The sequence below is a fragment of the Athalia rosae genome, chromosome 3, assembly GCF_917208135.1.
Source record: "Athalia rosae chromosome 3, iyAthRosa1.1, whole genome shotgun sequence".
Classification (NCBI taxonomy): Eukaryota; Metazoa; Arthropoda; class Insecta; order Hymenoptera; family Athaliidae; genus Athalia; species Athalia rosae.
In genome coordinates, this window is record NC_064028.1 from 15,206,922 (window position 1) to 15,227,338 (window position 20,417).

Sequence of the window (20,417 nt, forward strand, 5' to 3'; positions counted from 1 at the left end):
TTATCACTTCGCAACATTCCGGAGGTCGGGTTACTCTATAAGATCGATAAAGGGACGTCGTTGAGTTATGAGAATGTTATTTATTGAATTACTCTCACAAAAAAAAAAAAAAAAAAAAAAATTATAAAATAAATTAAATTACCCTGAATTGTATGCTAAAAAAAGTGAGCGCTAATTTACATTGATCAGGTGCTTTTGGTAAATATCTACGTTGCCTACATCTCACTCGAATTTACTTGTATTCCAAAGGCTGTGATATAACTCTTTCCTAATAGTTCACACGAACATATTTTAGACCAAGAAAGTAACTAACACTTGTACAATCTCACCGAATGGAGATTTTGGAAAATGGTAGCTGTTGTCCAAGGTTTCATCTATTATATTAACATATTGAATTAAATTAAAAAGTTGTAGCTCGTCACTATTCCAGAGTAGTATTCCTAACTTAGAAACCGTATGGACATTTTTTGTTCGACATCTGTTCTTTCTAATGCTTTAGAAAACTCTTCAAAAGAAATCATACCATCCCCATTTTCATCAGCTTCTACTATGGTCCTCTCTGCGATGCTGGTCAACTGTTCCTCGCTGCAATATGAGCAATTTATCATTGTTAACTAACAAAGAAATTTTGAGGAAAGGCAACAGCTATAAATTGTACAACTGATTATTACCTTATGTTGGCTCCCACCATCATATGTAAGATAGCTAACAGTTCTTCTTTTGATATCAAATCATCATTATCCAGATCATACATTCTGAAGGCAACTGGAAGACGATACATCACATTAAATTTTTTTTATTGAAGTGGTTTGAAAGTCAAGAATCCTGATCTTGAATTTACCAGACTGGCGATCACTGGTGCTGACGACAGAATACTTACATTTCAATTTTTCTTGCCTTGAGTTCAGTCGATTTGGACTATTCTTTTTGATCGGCCTAAAATGGGCCAAGACTTGCATGAATTGCAGGAAGTTTACTCTGTCACTGCCTCCTTCTTCAAAGAATGCATTGACGATTCTATCACCAAGAGGATTGATTGCTAGCTCAGGTATCCTGAGGAAATCTTCACGGCTTAATGTACCACAATCCCCTCGATCCAAACTTGTGAATCTACTGTACAACCTTTCAATTTGATTCGGTGTGACTGCAATAATAGAAACCCGAAATTATTAATTCTACGAAATAATGTAGCAAAATGTTAAGCACTTTTTACTGATGTGTACATTAGACTATGTTCCAAATTTATCTCAACGCTTACAGCCAGTGGCATCTTGAATTTGTGCAATTTCCTCCTCTCGTAGAAGAAGGCTTGATCGGTTTCCCATATTTGTTCAATGCCCCCCGTTAATTTAAGTTCTTCTGAAATTACCGAGCACGTTTTATAAAGTTATTTAGACTCAGTTCGCTCAACGATTATACGGATCAAAGTTCAATTGAATTTGACATATCATTGGTTATGAACCAATCCCACAGACATACCTATGCTTCCGTCAAACTTCCCAACTAGAAGTTTTTTGCTCGGCAGTTGGTAAGCTGTTCTACTTCAACAACGTCTTTGTTGCGAACCATATTCGTCTACATTCATCCATCTCAATTGATGACTTTGTGATTTTCTGGTGTCAGTCGTTCAAGTTAAATGGTAAGTACTGTTCCTCCTCCTGAATTATCATTATTTTTGTAGAATAATCAAATTTTGTTTCTTGTACTCCTACTCAACTCATAAACGCCGGTACTTTGTATTGATATTTTATCAGAGTTTTATCAAATGCAAACATAACATTTTATAGGTTCACCTGTAGTCTATTCAACGAGTATTTAACAATACTTTATAGAGCAACGTTTGTTCACTCTAATTGAATTACCCAATCTTCTACAATTTCAAATTTAGGGGCAGAATCAATCAGGCACAGGAGGTACGGGTGGAGACAAGAAAGATGACAAAGACAAAAAGAAGAAGTACGAACCTCCAATCCCTACGCGAGTAGGTAAGAAGAAGCGGCGTACAAAGGGGCCAGATGCTGCGACAAAGCTACCGCAAGTTACTCCGCACACCAGATGTCGTCTGAAGCTTCTAAAATATGAGCGAATTAAAGATTACCTTCTAATGGAAGAGGAATTTATTAGGAATCAAGAACGACTCAAGCCTCAAGAAGAAAAGAATGAGGAGGAAAGATCTAAGGTCGACGATCTGAGAGGGACACCCATGTCTGTGGGAACATTGGAGGAAATAATAGACGACAACCATGCTATTGTTTCTACCTCTGTGGGATCAGAACATTATGTGTCCATATTATCATTTGTTGATAAAGATCAACTCGAACCAGGGTGCTCCGTTCTGTTGAATCACAAAGTTCATGCAGTTGTTGGTGTTCTTGGAGATGATACAGACCCTATGGTAACTGTGATGAAGCTGGAAAAAGCACCTCAAGAAACGTATGCGGATATCGGAGGTGAGAATCTAGACAAACTAGAAACTGCATATCTTTTCATCACTTCTAATTGATATCATTCTTTTAGGTCTGGATACACAAATTCAGGAAATCAAAGAATCTGTCGAGTTACCTCTGACACATCCAGAATACTATGAGGAAATGGGAATCAAGCCTCCGAAGGGTGTGATACTCTATGGTTTGCCTGGGACTGGTAAAACTCTGCTGGCTAAAGCTGTGGCTAATCAAACTTCAGCTACTTTCTTGCGTGTGGTTGGTTCAGAGCTGATTCAGAAGTATCTAGGAGATGGTCCAAAGCTCGTTCGAGAGTTGTTTAGAGTAGCTGAAGAGCATGCACCATCCATAGTATTTATAGACGAAATTGATGCAGTTGGAACTAAGCGATACGACAGCAATAGTGGAGGAGAGAGAGAAATCCAACGCACTATGCTTGAGCTGCTTAATCAGCTCGATGGTAAACACGCATAGAACTATAAATATTTTTAAATCTTTGGTGTATAGGTGGAATATTCATTGTGATCAATATCTGTAGGTTTCGATAGTCGTGGTGATGTCAAGGTGGTCATGGCCACTAATAGAATTGAGACTCTGGACCCGGCATTAATCCGACCTGGGCGTATTGACAGGAAAATCGAGTTCCCGCTTCCAGATGAGAAAACTAAGAGGAGAATATTTAGCATTCACACGAGTAGAATGACTTTAGCACCAGATGTGAATCTAGCAGATCTCATTATGGCAAAAGATGATCTCTCTGGCGCAGATATAAAGGTCTTGGCTCTGTTGACTATGTTTTACTTCATGTTGCTTGTGTTCATGTTACCTAACGTAATTTTTAATTTTCTGTGCAGGCGATTTGCACTGAGGCTGGTCTAATGGCTCTGCGAGAACGTCGCATGAAAGTAACCAGTGATGATTTCAAAAAATCAAAGGAAAGTGTGCTGTATCGTAAGAAGGAGGGTTCCCCTGAAGGATTATATTTATAAGATAATCTGTCATTCATGTTCACATGTATTTTTTATTTATCGTGATATAAAAAAACCCACGAGATTTGAATGAATAAAATTTCGGTAAACCGAGTAACGTCCGTTCATGATACCATCCACAAGTAGCCCACTTTCTCCAAAAAATGTAGAGCTACAATCGGATATCATCCAATTGCCTTCCTAGTTCTCGGAGAGGTGTGTCAAACATTTCCTCCAAGGCCCCCAATATCTTCATGGAATATTTTCTTTGCGCATCTCTGACTTTTTGTAGTGGAGGTTCTACAAACTCTTCCTCGTCACATCTGTTCTTTTTCGATTCGGCAATGCAAATCTGACAAGCACCGTGCCGAGTTTGTTCCAGTATATTGTCAATATGAAACTGACTTTGATGACTTCCAGCCATTGCGATTGCAAGGCCTTTATACCTTCCTAATGCGAATGCAGTTTGAAAAGCCTCTTCATATCCGATGTCGAAACCCTCTTGGAAAACCGACTGCTTTCCTGTTTCTATCCCTTCCCTGTACCCAGCCTGAATAAATCGATCATTATCGAATAATTGTACATCTTTACTTGACTGAAAGTATTCAGCAAATAATCTTACCGTGGCAGCTACATTTATGACGCGGTTCCAATTTTTCTGAGCGAGTTCTGTGGTGTGGTAAACATCATCATCGTGCTCCATGCTTAGGTTAGTTGATTCTAGGGGTGCATTCCGAAATATACTTGAAGTACGGCAAGTTCGTGTCAAGGAGAGATAGATAGATAAGCAAATGAACGGGTGCAAGAAGGGAACAAGGGAAACTCGCAGTACTTACGGTATATTTCGGAATACGCACTAGATTGCTGGGAATCTTGCGGTGATCATTTATAGGCTAGGTTCGATTGTGACGGGTAAATAATAATGAAGATTAAATAACTTGGATCTTTGTGGAGTAGGAGAAATGGAAGGCCAGGGTGAATTTTCTGGTGAACAAGAAATCAGCTCTATCGAAAGTGAAGTCCCAGACATAACAGAGCAAAAGTATGACGATATAAAAAAATATTGATATTTATGTCGATGCATTCCTAAAATTCTTGAAGATTTGCAACTGACATGAAAATGTGTTTGGTTTCAGAATTATTTCGTTGGCTCAAGCAAAACCCAAGGGAATATCTGATAAAGATATTACAGCTGAAATTCCTGGTCTTGAACCGGCACAGAAAGCAGCAACCATAAATAAGCTCCTGACTCAGGGATACTTCGATTTATTCAAGCAAGGAGGGACTCTGCTCTATCGTTTGAAGGATCCAAACAAAACTAAATCAGTAAAAGGAGCTGACAATGAAGAGAAAGTGGTTTACAATATCATTGAAGAAGCTGGAAACAAGGGGATATGGATTCGCGATATTAGATTTAAATCCAACCTCATGCCTACACAATTGAATAAGATTTTAAAGAGTCTTGAAACTAAAAAGTTCATAAAGGCAGTGAAATCTGTTGCTGCGAGCAAAAAGAAGGTTTATATGTTATACAACTTAGAGCCAGACAGATCTGTAACTGGAGGTGCATGGTATCAGGATCAAGACTTTGAAGCCGAATTTGTGGATGTTTTGAACCAACAATGTTTCAGATTTTTGGAACAGCGCAATGAAACTACAAAGAATTGTAGGGGCGGTCCAATTGCTGCTCGTAATATAGCCTTTGCTTCGTCCAAAGAAGTTTGGAAGTTTATTTCTGATCTAGGAATAAGCAAGGTTTGACTTCTTTTTTTTACATCACATGTCTCTAGTGAATCTAAAAAACTGGATGTAGAATTTGACAACCCAACGATCTATTTTCATCCTACAGGTAAAACTCTCCATTGAGGATTTGGAAATGATCTTGAACACCTTAATCTACGATGGCAAAGTAGAAAGAACCCTGTCAAGTGATGGTAACAACCTATATCGAGCAGTGGAACCCTTGCTCAGTCCTCCAGGATTGATCAGCACACCTTGTGGTGTTTGTCCGGTGAGTTGAATGCAAAAATAGTTCTAACTTGCAATTACCTTATGCTGTTTTCATTTAGGTGAGAAAGAATTGCTGCGATATCGGAGATATAACACCTAAGAAGTGTCAGTACATCAAGGAATGGTTGGAATAATTTCAAAATGTGTATCAATAAAACAAGGCATCATATTTATACATTTATCACTTTATCTGCTAGTCATCACTTGTAAAGCTATCGATGGTTGACAAATGGAAAGCCCAAAACAATTACGCCAAGTTTTTCTTGGGCTGTTTGAATTGTGGCGGGTTTGGGCACCTATCAATTGTTGTGCATTGTTACCGCTCCGTGATTATATCCTACCTCTCTCCCGCCAAATGGCCCCCGCCGCTGTAGTTTTCAAGAAGAACGCACGCGCATTACCAGACATCCGGTAAGCCTTGCCAGGTGTGCGCTCTTTGAAGATACACCGTTAATGAATCGCGCTTTGTCATGAATAAGTAAACTTTCCGTTAAAAAGAAGTTAATCATTATGTTTCGTTGAGCTTTTCGACCTCAATTGGGTTTCAAACTCCATGGTCACTAGTTAATCGTACGATAAAGTGGTGAATAAAGTGCTGTGGACTCCGCGGCGTACTACAGTGCTCGGTGAACTTAGAGCGTAGATCACTCGAGATTGATTTCTGCAGAGTTTCGTGACGAATTAACTGGGCTCCGTTCGCGTCGTCGCGTCGTCATGCCTCTGCTCCGCAAGCAGTCATTTCAAAAACTTCACGTATCATCGGATTTCCGCGACGACGACGAGGTATTCCACTGTGAGGTTACCAACGAGATCTTCAAAGACTACAAGTAGGTGTTTGACAGTTCTTGTTTTTAAACAGAAGTATAAGATTTGCATTTTACACGGAGCGTCTAACCCTCGGTGTTTCATTCTTCCAGTGAATTTTGTGAAAGGATCATGCTCTGTAATACCATGGTTTGGTCCTGCAGTATTACAGGAAAGGCAAATTGCACCTATGAGGAAGCTCTTATCAGCGAGGAAAATGCTCGTAAGAGTCTCAAGGAATTTCCAATGGAGGTAAGCTTTGGAAAGCAATGTCAAGTAGTTACCATTTACCATTAGGACCGTGTTAAATCAATCAGGGTTTTATCATTTTGATTGGTGACATGTTCTGTCAAATTTCGTGACAGAAAATTTTCTCTTTCCACGACTTTCCAAAAAGAGTTATTGCGCAAGAAGAATGTTGTCTATAAATATACTGGCTGCGATTGTCTACACATAACCTTATCTATAGAAATAGCACCTCCAACGATCATCTCGCTGACCTAGTGAGCTTTGATTGATATTATCAATGATTGAATTGTCATACCTACATTTTAATTGTAGTTGCGGATACCAATCTTGTACTTGGCAAGCAAGACTAACAGAACATCAGTAAATGAGATGGCTGAAGATGTTTATCAATTTGCCCGCGACAGATACTTTGTTGGGGAAATGGTGGAAGCAAGTTTTACAGAAGACTCTTGGTGTGAGTGCCATGTTCTACAGGTCATTGCACCCACTCAGCAGCAGATAAATGCCTATGTTAAAGACAACATCAGGTATTTGCTAGATTACTTAAATTCTAAGCCATGCCAAGCCATTCTGTATCTTCCATATGATCCGGCTAATGTAATCTTTTTTTTGCCTATCAATTATGGTACAGAAGCACCCAGGAGAGACAATACCAGCCTCCAGCTAAATTGTTTCGATACGAGGTGGAACAGTTGGATTGTGGAGGAGATACAGATGTTAGTCAACTGATGATAGTTGAAGCATCGCAAGTACGTCGACGTAAGCGGCAGTATAGCAGAGAGCGAAACAAAATTTTTCTTGTACAGCTCAGCGAGCAAACGGATACCGGAGTATGGGCAGTCAAGGTATTTACGTTAATTGTTATATTCACCAATAAACTTGTAGCATTGGTTAAATCTTCTTATATTGGAGATATTCTACAAAATAAAATTTTTCTCTTGCAGGAAAGCGTTTTACAGAAGTATGGCATCCATAAAATTCGTTTCGACACTATATTCGCGGGCACAATGCCAGACTTTTCTCCACGTTTGAAGAAGCCTATCAAGCATAAGCAGGAGTCTATAGCCAAGTTCCTAACACCCGATGTCTCGAAACACAGGGTATTCGAAAAGCCGAGTCTGCTGCGAAAAGTAAACGATAGTGGAATAATCACCAAAAAAACAAAGAAACAAAAGTAAGTGACAATCGTGCAGTTGATATTAAATTTTTATGAAATTGGCGCATTTTGTGTAAGAGATATTCACGGTAGAATATGGTTTTTGCAGAGTAAATGGCAAATATCGGGAGGATTTAAAAGCTAAGGCAATGGAAGAAAAAGCTCGACTCAAGGAGGCTAGGCTGGAAGAACGGGGTCGGCAAAAAAAAGAAAAACAGAAGCTGGCAGCTTATTTGAAGGAATGGAATAAACCTAGGGAAGATTTAGAGTGCGAAGATCTGCGACAGCTACCAGACCCAACTCCTATCAAATGCTTTATCCCGAATGAAAAATTTGGAGAATTTGTGATGATTATAGAATTCTTACAATTCTTTTATGACGAACTTGAAGTCAGCAGTTATTTTCCGGGTGGAGTCAATTTGGACCTCATGGAGAAGGCTCTGTTGGAGAAAGAAGTCTCTGGACCATGGAGCGATCTACTGCAACTTTTGCTCGCGAATATCTTCAAATTTCAGGCAGAGGAGGAAGACGAAATTCACGCAGATGCCGCTAATCTTACCGATGATACAAACATAGATCATGGGGTTTCTTCAATGGTTGAGGCAGTCAAGTTAGCCACAATTGCTTCGTCATGGTGCCAAACACATCATGGATGTCAACTGTCCGAACTAACGCTCGATCATGTCACCGTCAGTGAAATCCTAAGACAACATCTCTTGAGTTCCGGTGGCAGAATAAGCGATGTTGCGTCTAAATGGCGGTACTCGCAAAGGGGTAAGCAATCGTTTGTGTTGTTACTATCATACGTCGTAAGCTGGAATGGTTAGCGATGGTTATTTGTCAATTATGTAAATCACAGGTGGCTATACAAATCACGACGACCCAGCACTTCTTTTGAGAATGAAAGAGCCCCGAATACTTCGAGCTTTAGGTCGGATGAGCGTATGCGAGTTCGGATTAGACGACCGCCTGAAAGTAATAAGTTGTTTAATCAACCAATTGTTAACTTTTGCGTCGATACGCGATGTGATCGATGAAAGATATGATAAGGTACAACACGCCAAGCGAGAATTGAAACTGTTCATGATAGCGGAGCAAAAAAAGGAGAGGGAAGAGAGGGAAAAAATGAAGGAAAGAGAAAGAGAAGGCAAGTTAGAGGAAGAAGAACCCCGTCCTAAGAAGTTGACTAGAGGAAATTACGAGGACGAAAGAAAAAAGGAAGAATATGAAAATCGGCTGAAGGAACTGCAAAGTGCGTCCCGGGATGGTCAGATGATGCTTTATCTGGGTGCTGATAGAGCGCATAGACGATATTGGAGGTTCTTATCTATACCAGGTAAAATTTCTTAGACATGTTGCTTCTTACGTGTGAGTAATCGGTATTTCGGTATCCACGGCTGCGACATAAACTTTGATCACAGACAGTTGTTCAACAACGACAATATCTCACTACATTCGGTCACTTCTCGAACGTTACTATCCTAAATTCATCGGGCATTTCAAATTCTTAGTAATCAAGTAAGTGTTCACTTCTTTGCAGGCTTGTTTGTGGAAAATGACGAACGATGGCCGGGCACTTGTCTCCCGGAAGGTACGCCGTATAAGCCAGAGCTTCAAGACGACACTGGTGACGCGATGTACGCGTATTTGAAAAAGAGATTCAAGGATGAATCTAGCGACAAGGAAAACAGTATTAGGGAGGTGAAAAAATCTCCTAAAAAAATAAGTTTCTCGGATAAAAATGGCATCAAGTCACCAAGGAAAGACGTCAACCCCAAAAAAGAAGCTAAAGTGGACTTGACCGAGATTAGACAGAAATTAAACGCGTGTACAGGGGATCAGAACTGCCTGGTACACTGCGTGAAAGAGGGGCCGCAGTGGAGCTTCTATGGCATGCAAGAGAACATTGAAAGCGTCATCAATGCTTTGAATAAAAGGGGAGTGAGAGAGAGCGAATTGAGGCACGTTTTGATGCAAGAAGTTAGTTCATTGTCTGCAGCAATTGCGGAGTGTCCGCGTCACAAGCTGAACCCTGAAGTGGTAAGTACCTTATTGTCAGAGCTGGACGTTATTTTTGGAGTTTTTGCACATTAAGGTGATTATCTAACGTTTCAAGTTTATGGAGCCAATCAAAGAACCTACCAACAAGAATCACAAAAAGAATAAATACGATAATGTAAATCTGGCTTTTCCTGCTGGCACCGATGTTGAAGAGGTGATGGAAAACACCCTACGAGATTACATTCTGGACTTGGAAGATAAGATCAAAGTAGGATGTCTAGGATCTTTGAAAGTAATAAGTCGCGATGTCTGGCGAACTGCCATTGGAAAGCATAGTTACGATAAGCAGTGCGACAAATTGGTTTATGGAATGAATGAAATTGAGGCGGATACGGCATCGAACATCGCACTAGACAAAATAAAGAATGAAAATAAAACAAGTAGACCTGGGACTCCTGATTCTGAAGTGAGCAGTATCGGTGTCAAAGTCTATAGAGATCCTGGTAGATATTTGGGACCACCATGCGAAGACGAACCCCTACCAGATCCGAATCAACAAACTACGATCAAACAGCTAGCTTGTGCTATCCTGCAGATATCACACGCTATCGAACCAAAGTACCTGAAAAAACCATTAGGCGTTGACGCAAAAGACAAGAAACCAGTGAGCGAAGATGTGGGTAGAGATAGGTGGGAACAGTCTCTAATGGCTTCGACAAGTTGGTCTCAGCTATTTCTACACCTCAGTACTCTTGAAAATAGCATCGCTTGGGCCAGAAGTGCTCTGAATGCGCAGTGCCGTATTTGCAGGAAACGTAGAGATGCGGAGAACATGCTGCTTTGTGACGAATGCAATAAAGGACATCATCTCTACTGCCTGAAGCCTAAACTCAATGTCTGTAAATCTACGTAATTTGTTCAGGATTATATTGTATACATAGAAATGTTACTTATGTTAAGGAGCGTTGTTTCAGGCGGTACCAGAGGGCGATTGGTTCTGCGTGACCTGTAGACCGCGAGAAACTAAACCTAAAGAGAAATCAAAGAAAAGAAGGAAGTTTGAAGACGAGGCTGAGGAAGAGTCAGTACTCACTAAAGAGACAAGACGAAACCGCGCAAAAAGGATTCCCGATAGTGAGGATGACGAAAATGAGTCCCAAGAAGATTCGTGAGTATTGAAAATTCACTATATTTTTTTTTGTCGTGTATCAACCTTGAAGTTGCTAAATTTCCCATTAGTAATACGACCAGCAGCTTATGCTCGTTGTGCGGAAGTGGGGGAAGAGTAATATGTTGTGACGGGTGTCCAAAAGTATTTCACTTGGACTGTACAGAACCTCCCTTGAAAAGAGTACCGCGAGGAAAATGGCTTTGTCAATATTGTGGCAGAAGCAGAAACAACAGAGCTGCACCTAGAAATGGTAAGTTGTACCTTATTTCATGACATTTCGATCACACTCTTAAGTATGAGTGTCTTCTCGATATCTTTTATAATGTTCAGAGTTGCACAATCAGGCAATAAACATTTGAAGAAGTTTGCGAATTCTTGTAGAGAGTTCTTCGGAAATTTCTTAGAAAATCTCAAGAGTAAGCTAGGTAATGTAAGTGACCTATTAGAAATACAAAGCTCAGTGACTCTGGGTGTGTTGTTAGCAAGAGGAAGAGAGAGGGAGAGAGACAGAGAGAGGGTGAGTGCAGCTGCGGCTCGCTCGCGAATCCACGGCTTCGCCAAGAGTCTTCTTACTACCGAATCCACAGACTGGGACGGTCTGTATCGTACCCAAATATTATTGAGCAGAATATTATGTAGTCGTTTGTTTCATTTCACTGCTTGAGAATGCAATTCACATATTACATCAATTCATCACACTTGAGTTCGTTCAGTTAACAGCATGAAACTTATATTTAGCAGCAAAACCTTGTTATTTACTTAGCACATCAAGACGAACTTTTCAAGACAATTGAGTATGCCGATCATTGCTGGACCCAAATTTCACGTCTCCCAACAGGAATATAAAAATGTGATTGTGACTTCTGCAGTGGTTTCACCCGAGTCATCATACACCCCAGATTATCTTGCTCCTCATCCATTCGTTTCGTTTTCATTTTAAAAATATTTATTATTTGCGGTGTTGTGTAATTCTGGCTTGAACTACATGTCATTCGCTTGATTCTAATTGTTTCTAAATCAATGGCAAATATCGTTAAAAACTGATCCGATGATTAAGATCTGAAAAAAATTTATACGTTTTTTTTTTTTACTTCTACACAGACAGCAGTATCAATTCTGACGATGCCGAACCCATACCACAGCGACAAACGAGAAGGTCGGCGAAACGCGCTGCTGATACGCTAAATGAGGAGGTCAATGAAGACGTGACAACAGTAAAAGGTTGTATGGCAACTTTGCAAGAACTGTTGGCAGATTTAACTCATCATAGAGATTCTTGGCCGTTTCTTTCCCCTGTCACACGAGACGAAGTGCCGGATTACCATGATATCATCACGACACCAATGGATTTCGGAACGATAAAGTACAAACTTGGGAAAGGGGATTATCAAACTTTGCACCAGTTTTACAGTGACTGTGTTCTCGTTTTCGACAACTGCGAAAAATACAACCAGGATCACAGTTCCGTTTACAAGTGAGGATCAAAAATGGTGCTATATTTGTCATTGGGTTCGGACGCCAGAGAGATTTTGTAAGATTACTAACTCCAGTGTTGGCCAAACAGTTTAACAGAGCACACTCGTATTGCCCATTATCGTTTTATGCCTATCGTTTCACTGTGGGCTCAACTATTTTGATCGGTCTTTAAATAGTCGGGCGATGTGTGTATTTTTGATGCGGATCAATACGTAATATTGAATGATAACACGAGTAAATTGCATTAAACATTCTGCAACTGAGAACTGAAAGCACAAACGCAATATTCCGAAATGCTTGTCTTGATAGTATAACGAGTTTAGCTACGATCTTCGATATGAATTGTGTACTTACTCACTGACATATATAGCTTCTGATTTTTTACAAGTATAAGGTAAACGAACAATGCTATCCAATTTGTCGTTATGCCTGAACATGTATGAATGCTGCAATTATCTGATTGAACTGCTTATTTTCTTTATCTACTAATTCATCCGTTGGTCATCTAAAGTTTATTTGTTTTAACAAGTTTTGCCTTCTTCAGGTTTTTGCATCAATAACACTGTTGACCGCATGCTATTTTTGTGAAAAGTTCATTGTCCGTTTTGTGTTTTAATTATTCAATTTTGAAAGGCTGTACTTTGTGAGCTGATCGAAAACAATTCCTTCTTCAATGTTATCGCTACTCCTATTGTCATGAAAGAATCCTGTGATCTTTGGCTTCCGAACACAAAATCAGTTTATAAGAAAAGATCTGTACTATGTTTTTTTTAAAATACAGTACCATTTACAGAGCTGGGATGCGATTGTTGAAATACTTTGAGAAAAAATGTAAAGATTTGGGACTCAACTACAGCGAGGAAGATGTACGACAACCAGATAGGAAAAAATTGAAAACTGAATCGAATGGAAACCTGGAAATCTGTGATACAGATGAAGGTGATGAGGGAGTTGAAAAAGAGGCAGAAGAAATTGAAGAGGAGGAAGATGAAGAGGATGATGAGGTTGGGGAAGAAGATGATGACGATGAAACCAAGGAGGACGAAGAAGTAGAGGACGAGGAGGAAGAAGAAGAGGAAGAGGAAGAGGAAGAGGAAGAAGAGTATGAAGAATCAGAGTCTGACGACAGTTAAGTTTGAGTTGATGAGTAAGAGCAAGAAATTATATATATGAATTTTTTCATGTGGTCTGAGAGGTATCAAAGATAACTATGTGCGTTTATCAAGTGATCTTAATGGCTGCAGAGGCTATATGTTTGGATTGCAAATGTCGCAGGAACATTTTCAGTGAATTGTATTTTAGAATATGAATTTGTCCAGAATAGAAACAAGGGATGTGAAATTTTTATGCTATTTATTGATAAACCGAAGCTTGCACAAGGTGAAAACGTAAAAAATCATAGAGGCCGGTTTAGCGTACCTCTGAAGCTTTCCCTCTCATAATTTCACACCGTTCCATTACCGTTTCGACTTGTTGAAATGACCGTATCTCATGGACGCATAGCGATGAGCAAGCTTGATTCCAGACTGCAAATATCAAGTTAAACATGTCCCGTGTCAAGACATAGTCTGACTTAGACCGAGCGTACCTACCTATAAACAGTATCATACTTTGCCTAATAATAGTTTCAATTTATACTCTGATTTAAAATTACAATGATTATGATTCATCTATGTCTGCAACTACCTATGATTATTTATTCAATCAATCACAATTTTGAAGCACTGGCCGATCGCTTATTTCTTGTTAAGATTATTCGAACGACATGAATATTTTCATGCAAAGTTGTACTCCTCCATGTATTCACGGTATGATGGGATAGATGTTGGTTCACTTTTGCATATCATCACCATATTATCGATAAGTAAATAATTTTGTAGGTAAACCACTGACTGCTCTCTCTTCTCTCCTTTGCTCTTGGTTTGTGGCATTGTCGATAAGTTCTGAAGATACTTATTTGTTTCTCAACTACATACTTACCTAAGTCCATAAGTCTAAGGCTCGTTTGACACGTTTTAAATTTAGGCTGGGCCTATACAAAATCGAGGGTACAAAATGTCAATGTCCGTTGTATAGTACAATTGAGGCGGTCCTTTGTAACGATGTGCGTTTTATACAATTAATTTAGTAATAAACTATTTCAATAATAAAAGAATACGATTCGAAATTCTTAATTCAATCCTAGATCAGTAAAGAAAAGGTAGCTCGGTGAGTAGCATTATTTTCATACATTGTCTATCTGTCACTCACTCAATTGCTACCAGCAGCAATGGATTGTTGGCGTAAAACTCGAGTAGAAAGTTTGATTTATTTGGATAATTTTGTCAAAATTAGCGCTACATTGCGCAATATTTGCAAATGTATAAAAGGAGCACATAGTTGTACTTTGAGCTAGGAATTGTTTACTTTGGATGTTTTCTTCACAATAATGGTGTAGAAAAGAGATTAGAGCAAAAATTTATTTACTTGCCATGAGTTAGCACTGACACAAACTGTTAACAGTCGTGAAATTTTACTACAAAGTACTTGATGTAACATTTTTTTCAACGGTTCCTCTAAATGGTATTTGACGAGACAATTTTAGTGGTGGTGTTCGGCTGCTTCCCTTCTTCTCATTTCCTGATACTTAGCCACATTCTCTGGGCTTTTTGCTGTAAATAGATAGAAAGATATAAAGCAAATACTAAAAGTTTAGATTCAGTTCTGTAACAATTGATAGAAGCAGTGTAGTTTGCAAAAAAATTCAAAATATTCAAATCTATTGACCAAATGCTCAGTACGTACACATCTTTTGGAGCTTCCAGAATACGGGAATCGCAAGAAGCGTTCCGTAACAAAAGTATCTGTACAACCACTGGTTATTGAAGTAGTGGGCGTAAGGAAACTGTGCAATCTTTGCCGAGAAAGTATATGGGAATTTCATAGGCCTGCGCGGCTGAACTGCTTCAGAAGACATCTTCGCTACATAACAGATTAGTGATTGTTATGATCTTACATATCGATTGCTTGTAGAAGTAAACCTATGTTCTTGATTGTATGGATGTGTCATTGGTGAAAGCAAATGTCATAGTAAAAGGAAATTGTCTCACGTTTGTCAAATCTATTCCAATGAAAACTAAAGAGATGTTGAATTAGATTATATAATTTATGAGTCGATATTATTTCACTATGCTGAAATGGAGTGAGTTTCAAGTCAGATGTTTTTGTGTGAACGACGTTGTAAGTTTGACAAATCAACCGCGATTCAGTATGATAGAGAACGTATAGTAGTGTATAATGAGCGAAAAGTTATGTGTAAAATCCGCAGATTTGCGGCCATTTGTGGGTTAGAAATCAATTCTTTTTGCTCGATGAATTCGGAAAGACGTGGAAACTTACGTGGCCTTTACCGCGAGCACAAGAATGCGTTGTGAATATTCAGTTTTGATTCAATGTGGAATTATCGGGGATGAAATGATTGCTTGGATTTTTGCAACGTAATACCTTGTACTGATGATAGTTTTTATTATCTTGGATCGCCACAGAGCTTGCGAGGTTACAGACGACGGTCTAGACTGAGGTTACGTTCAGATGGTTATGTAACTAACATAAAACGATTATTGTCATATCGATATGATTGTTGCCCTGCGCAGTAGTACAGTTCAAATGCGATTGTTACGACATCTTGACGATTTTTCAGACTATTGCCGCCTCACGAACAGCATCATTGATTTTAAAAACGTTAACGGTTTCGGTGGTTTTCAGTTGTTTCATTACGGGTTGATGTCATTTTATGTGCGTGATATCGTATAAAGTGTACCTTGAGTTAGAAAAAAAACTATAATAATAGGTCCGTGATAGATTTACGGATGTCGATATGACTATCTTATTGGAAAAATTGATGCTGACATTTACGGAAGTGCAATTCGACAGAAGATGTCATCCCAAGTGGATGCAGAAGCTAACAAAAGTGTTTCAAACGGTAGGTGTAAATTATGGTTGGTGTGAATGTGAATTTACGTACAACATTTGGTAAATGAGAATACTATTTATTCCAGGCCGATGAGGAGCGGTTTAAAAAAGCATTCATTTCTTGTCTACTTATACCTCTTGGCCATGGGGAAAAGCATTCAAGGGTCGAGAACACCCTGCAGTTTGCTGCAAAATTTGCCGTAAGCATACAATCTCGAACAGGCGATGGTAACGAGGAAGAACTGTGTCCGTTTCTCGTTAGCCTATTTGATTTTGTATTGGATAATCATGATGTTGAGGATAGGGCACTTAGATTTCGAATGTGTTACTTCTTGAATATGCTGCTGAATTCCATGGGAGACAACGCTGTCCTGGATGATGCTCTGTGTGATAAAATTACTACTTGTATGACCGAACGTTTGCTTGACAAAATCCCCAAGATTAGGGCACAGGCTATATTTGCACTGTGTCGACTTCAGGATCCAAGTGATGAGGAATGTCCTGTTATTAAAGCATATATATTTCACCTATCAAAAGATCCACAGGCTGAGGTTCGTCGAGCCGTTTTACTCAATATGGGAAAGAATAAGAAAACTTTGGCAGCTGTGCTCAGAAGGACTAGAGATGTTAACGATGGAGTCAGAATACTGGCCTACAAGTTTGTCAGTAAAGTAACAGTTAGATCTTTGACTATTGAACAAAGGCATACTCTCTTGAGCGATGGGATGCGTGACAGATCTGAGAAGGTCAGCAAATACGTCAAGTCAGAGTTACTGCCCATTTGGTTAAAGAATTACAATGGAAACTTTATAAAACTTCTACGTGCCCTAGATTCTGAGACTACTGTGGATACTTGTGTTCTTATGCTTGAAGTATTGTTTAAGTGAGTATGCATTGGATACTCTTTTCACAGTTTCCGCTAAATTCATTATCTTGAGTTGAAGCAATATTTGTGTTTACAGAAACACACCACTCCGCGAAATTGTGGCAAGTGTGACTGTAGATGAAAATTCAAGGTTGATCCCGCTGGACAAACTGTCTAGTGAAAACGTTATTTTCTGGAGGTGTACCGTGGAACATTTACATCGTGAGGGCTGCCAAGATGAACTCTCCAATGTATTACCAGATCTTGTGAAATTCTGTCGATATATTGAGGAATTCATGGAACTCATGAATGTACCATCATGTGAACTTTGGGAACGCACTACTCGGCGTTTTATTCTCACTCAGCTTTTTGAAATTGCTAAAACTTATGAGCTGTCAGACGAATTTGGCAGAAACTGCCTAAAAGAGCTTATTCTGAACACGCTTAGATCAGATAATACATCCAATGGTGTTATCGATTGCATCGTTCGACATTTTGCTGCCGTTGTTCCCAATGCAGAACTCAGGTGTGATCTATTAGTTGATGTCATCGACAAACTGAGACTCCCACCGGTGCAAGAAACTGTGCCGATGTCAGAAGCGGAAAAACATGAGAGAGATATGAAGGTGTGTTGCTAACGACGCAAATTGTCTCATTTTTCCGTGTTCCATAGATGACAAGGTGGTTAAGATTCGTTTTAAAAAAATTTTAGAGGGCTAGACTGAGGGTTAATTTATTGGAGATCGAGGAAGAGCAATACCAGGCAGTTAAAGATAAAGATTTCTTGAAAGCAGATCACTTGAAACAGCAGATCCAGATTTTCAAGGGTCAAATCAACGAGTTGAATGCAGAGCCTGTGGTAGAAGAAATGCAGGAAGATGACGTATGTATCGATGACCCAGAAACGCTGGAGAAATGTTTGCAGATAATGTTCTCGATGATGCAAAGTGTGGACGTTTTGTTCCCAGCATTACGGACCCTTCTGGACGAAATGGTGCTTCCTGCTCTAGACGTAGGTCGATATGAGATCGGAATAGTTTTTTTTTAACTTATTTTTCAAGTGGTACTTGGTTTTCGGACTTATTTGAAGATCACTAATTTGAAATTTTAGTATTCCGTATGCAACGTGATCATCCTGGCCTTAAAAACAACAAGTGTTTGTTGTATGCTAGACGAAACTCTTGCAAAAAAATATATTCCAATATTTTTTCTACAATTTACTGTGGATAACGACGACATTTGGTTAGCTGCATTAAAGGGAATTTTCGATCTGCTCGTATTTTACGGTCTGGAACGTCTTGGTATGGTTACAAGTCCCGAAACAAATGGTGATCCCCCGGCGGGTAACGGAAAGACAAGAACCAAAAGTATTAGACTTTACAACCATACAGATGAAAATGATATACCACTTGCTTCGGAGCAAGATCACAGTGCTAGACACCGAAATATTATCAGTATTCTCACCGGTCTATTGGATAACACTGTAAGTTAATTCGCTAAATGTTTATCACGTGATCTTACTGGTTGATCATATTTTCTAATAGTTCTCTACCCATAGAATCAGGATTTGCGTACGATCGCAACAGAGGGTCTTTGTAAGCTTTTGCTGCACCGAAGAGTAACGAGCGTGTCCTTGTTGTCACGTCTTATTATTTTGTGGCACAACCCTGTGACAGAAGATGATACGTACCTGCGACAATGCTTGAGCTTATTTTTCAATCAGTTTGGTAACGCAGTACCTGACAGCCAGGAGATGTTGGAGCGTTCTCTTCTCCCAAGTTTGAGAATACTGGCGAATGCGCCGGACAAAAGCCCGCTGCTAGAGATCGAACCAATCAAAGTTGCACAGCTCATCTTGCATCTTACTAATCCCATTGATAGAGTTGGGCCGCTTGCCTATTGTGCTCACAACAACTTGGCTCTTGCTATTATTGCAGAGGCCTTAAACGCAGATAGTGAAATTGATCTCCAAGTTCTTGTTCGAAGTTTGAGATACTTGAATGTAAAGTTGGAGAATGATTCGATGATCGAAGAACTACTAGCGGCTACCGATAGTCTCATAGCTAAGGTGAAGAAGGCCTATTAATTTCTTCATCGACGATCTCGATTGGTTTAGTAGAGACATGTTTCGAATCATCGTTTATATTTTTTTTGCAGACGAAGGAAATCGATAAACGCATTCACCCTGCAATATTGCACTTTAAGAAAAGCTTATGTCCAAGTAATGAGGGGAATGAGGTAGAAAATGAGGTATTGGCTGAAGACGATTCTGAAAAAACTACCGACCACCTGCCCTTGGTATTCTAGCCTGGCCAAAAGCTTGAGTTAAGTACCTGTAACTAAGTTATTCATTCATTTTATAGAAATGGTTCTTTTATATTCGATTGTTCACTCATGCGAAAACAAAAGTCGTTTAATTCGTTGACACACTGACAGTAACACGAAAAACTCGCAGTGTCATGTATTGTCTTTATTGCGTTTTTCATCACACTATACTTGTGATCCAATATTACGGATAATCGATTGCTAATTGGTAGTCGTAGATCCCAGTTATATTTTATAGAGAGATTGCGGCGCCAGGCGAGTGGGTGGTAAGTAATAAAGTGTAATTTCATAAATAATCGTATCATAGAATAATTGTTTATTCATACAATGCGTATGCCGAGTTTTATTTTCACATCATTTCCGGTTCACGTCCCGTGCGTCCGAAGTACATTCAAAAGTTCCAAGTCCCTTTCTGTCTCTCGTTCGCTTTCTCTCTCCCCATTCTCCTCTTCACAATCCTGCAATGCCTGATTGGCCAAATCGATTGTTCCATTTGACTGATTATCCATCCCCTGAGAGTGTACGGTCTACCGTATTTTAGTACAGAACCTGTATAACGTGCCCAGAGCAAGGTAGATATGGCAGTGGTTTATAGATCAAGTAATTATACTCGAGAGTATAATTGCGCCAAAGTCTCGACGTCCACCTCATCACCCATTAACCATAGAGCCGCGATAGATTAGAGCGGACTCTTGATTCGCACAAGATTACAAGAAATTACGGTCTTCTGCTTTTCATTACATTCGATTTGATCATTATTAGAAAGTAAGTCTGATGACGTCTACAAATGATAACACCGTACACTTTCTGGCGAAATCTTATAACCAGCATAAAGTATTTTCTTACTTACGGAAAATAATTTTGTACAGAGAGAAGGGGCGAGGGTCTTTACCCGATACAATCAAAAGAATAAATATTTACTTTATCGAATTGTTTGATTGCGAACGAAAGCTCAGCGGAGCCCTCGCTTCGAGCAATGGATCCTTCCAATTTTGAA

The 20,417-nt window shown here is 39.4% G+C and overlaps 7 protein-coding genes across 11 annotated transcripts; 4 read left to right on the plus strand and 3 right to left on the minus strand.

The window, feature by feature from the left end:
* Positions 1-60: 60 nt before the first annotated feature.
* LOC105691917 (calcineurin B homologous protein 1) lies at positions 61-1,470 on the minus strand. The gene is made up of 4 exons (XM_012410736.3): positions 1,259-1,470; positions 881-1,144; positions 672-765; positions 61-585 (listed from the first exon to the last, which is right to left on the minus strand). The coding sequence occupies exons 1-4, from the start codon at positions 1,323-1,325 to the stop codon at positions 441-443; spliced, it is 570 nt and encodes a 189-aa protein (XP_012266159.1). The 5' UTR covers positions 1,326-1,470; the 3' UTR covers positions 61-440.
* Positions 1,471-1,497: 27 nt separating this feature from the next.
* Positions 1,498-3,527, plus strand: LOC105691914 (26S proteasome regulatory subunit 4). The gene is made up of 5 exons (XM_012410734.3): positions 1,498-1,639; positions 1,889-2,450; positions 2,518-2,904; positions 2,983-3,218; positions 3,299-3,527. The coding sequence occupies exons 1-5, from the start codon at positions 1,637-1,639 to the stop codon at positions 3,431-3,433; spliced, it is 1,323 nt and encodes a 440-aa protein (XP_012266157.1). The 5' UTR covers positions 1,498-1,636; the 3' UTR covers positions 3,434-3,527.
* Positions 3,446-4,369, minus strand: LOC105691918. The gene is made up of 3 exons (XM_012410737.3): positions 4,249-4,369; positions 4,035-4,132; positions 3,446-3,962 (listed from the first exon to the last, which is right to left on the minus strand). The coding sequence occupies exons 2-3, from the start codon at positions 4,113-4,115 to the stop codon at positions 3,585-3,587; spliced, it is 459 nt and encodes a 152-aa protein (XP_012266160.2). The 5' UTR covers positions 4,116-4,132; positions 4,249-4,369; the 3' UTR covers positions 3,446-3,584.
* On the plus strand, positions 3,984-5,595 carry LOC105691915 (probable DNA-directed RNA polymerase III subunit RPC6). Its single transcript, XM_012410735.3, has 5 exons — positions 3,984-4,121; positions 4,370-4,454; positions 4,549-5,167; positions 5,262-5,423; positions 5,482-5,595. Exons 2-5 carry the CDS (start codon positions 4,375-4,377, stop codon positions 5,554-5,556), a joined length of 936 nt encoding a protein of 311 aa, XP_012266158.2. The 5' UTR covers positions 3,984-4,121; positions 4,370-4,374; the 3' UTR covers positions 5,557-5,595.
* A 166-nt stretch (positions 5,596-5,761) lies between these two features.
* LOC105691941 (bromodomain adjacent to zinc finger domain protein 1A) lies at positions 5,762-14,434 on the plus strand. Of its 3 annotated transcripts, none has more exons than XM_012410776.3 (14): positions 5,763-6,249; positions 6,340-6,478; positions 6,788-7,002; positions 7,107-7,320; positions 7,420-7,649; positions 7,741-8,405; positions 8,491-8,967; positions 9,172-9,671; positions 9,748-10,527; positions 10,607-10,800; positions 10,872-11,053; positions 11,286-11,399; positions 11,905-12,277; positions 13,061-14,434. In XM_012410776.3, exons 1-14 carry the CDS (start codon positions 6,137-6,139, stop codon positions 13,410-13,412), a joined length of 4,548 nt encoding a protein of 1,515 aa, XP_012266199.2. In that variant the 5' UTR covers positions 5,763-6,136; the 3' UTR covers positions 13,413-14,434. The 3 variants fall into 3 exon arrangements, with proteins under 3 accessions (XP_012266201.2, XP_012266199.2, XP_012266200.2); XM_012410777.3 differs by having other exon boundaries at positions 13,073-14,434; XM_012410778.3 differs by lacking the exon at positions 11,286-11,399 and having other exon boundaries at positions 5,762-6,249.
* A 290-nt stretch (positions 14,435-14,724) lies between these two features.
* On the minus strand, positions 14,725-15,910 carry LOC105691943. Of its 3 annotated transcripts, none has more exons than XM_012410781.3 (3): positions 15,763-15,910; positions 15,064-15,240; positions 14,725-14,930 (listed from the first exon to the last, which is right to left on the minus strand). In XM_012410781.3, the coding sequence occupies exons 2-3, from the start codon at positions 15,233-15,235 to the stop codon at positions 14,860-14,862; spliced, it is 243 nt and encodes an 80-aa protein (XP_012266204.2). In that variant the 5' UTR covers positions 15,236-15,240; positions 15,763-15,910; the 3' UTR covers positions 14,725-14,859. The 3 variants fall into 3 exon arrangements, with proteins under 3 accessions (XP_012266204.2, XP_012266203.2, XP_012266202.2); XM_012410780.3 differs by having other exon boundaries at positions 15,064-15,235; positions 15,763-15,901; XM_012410779.2 differs by having other exon boundaries at positions 15,658-15,799.
* Positions 15,911-15,991: 81 nt separating this feature from the next.
* On the plus strand, positions 15,992-19,750 carry LOC105691979 (condensin complex subunit 3). The gene is made up of 7 exons (XM_012410833.3): positions 15,992-16,240; positions 16,317-17,113; positions 17,193-17,721; positions 17,808-18,107; positions 18,207-18,578; positions 18,654-19,163; positions 19,253-19,750. Exons 1-7 carry the CDS (start codon positions 16,136-16,138, stop codon positions 19,400-19,402), a joined length of 2,763 nt encoding a protein of 920 aa, XP_012266256.2. The 5' UTR covers positions 15,992-16,135; the 3' UTR covers positions 19,403-19,750.
* The last annotated feature ends 667 nt before the right edge of the window (positions 19,751-20,417 follow it).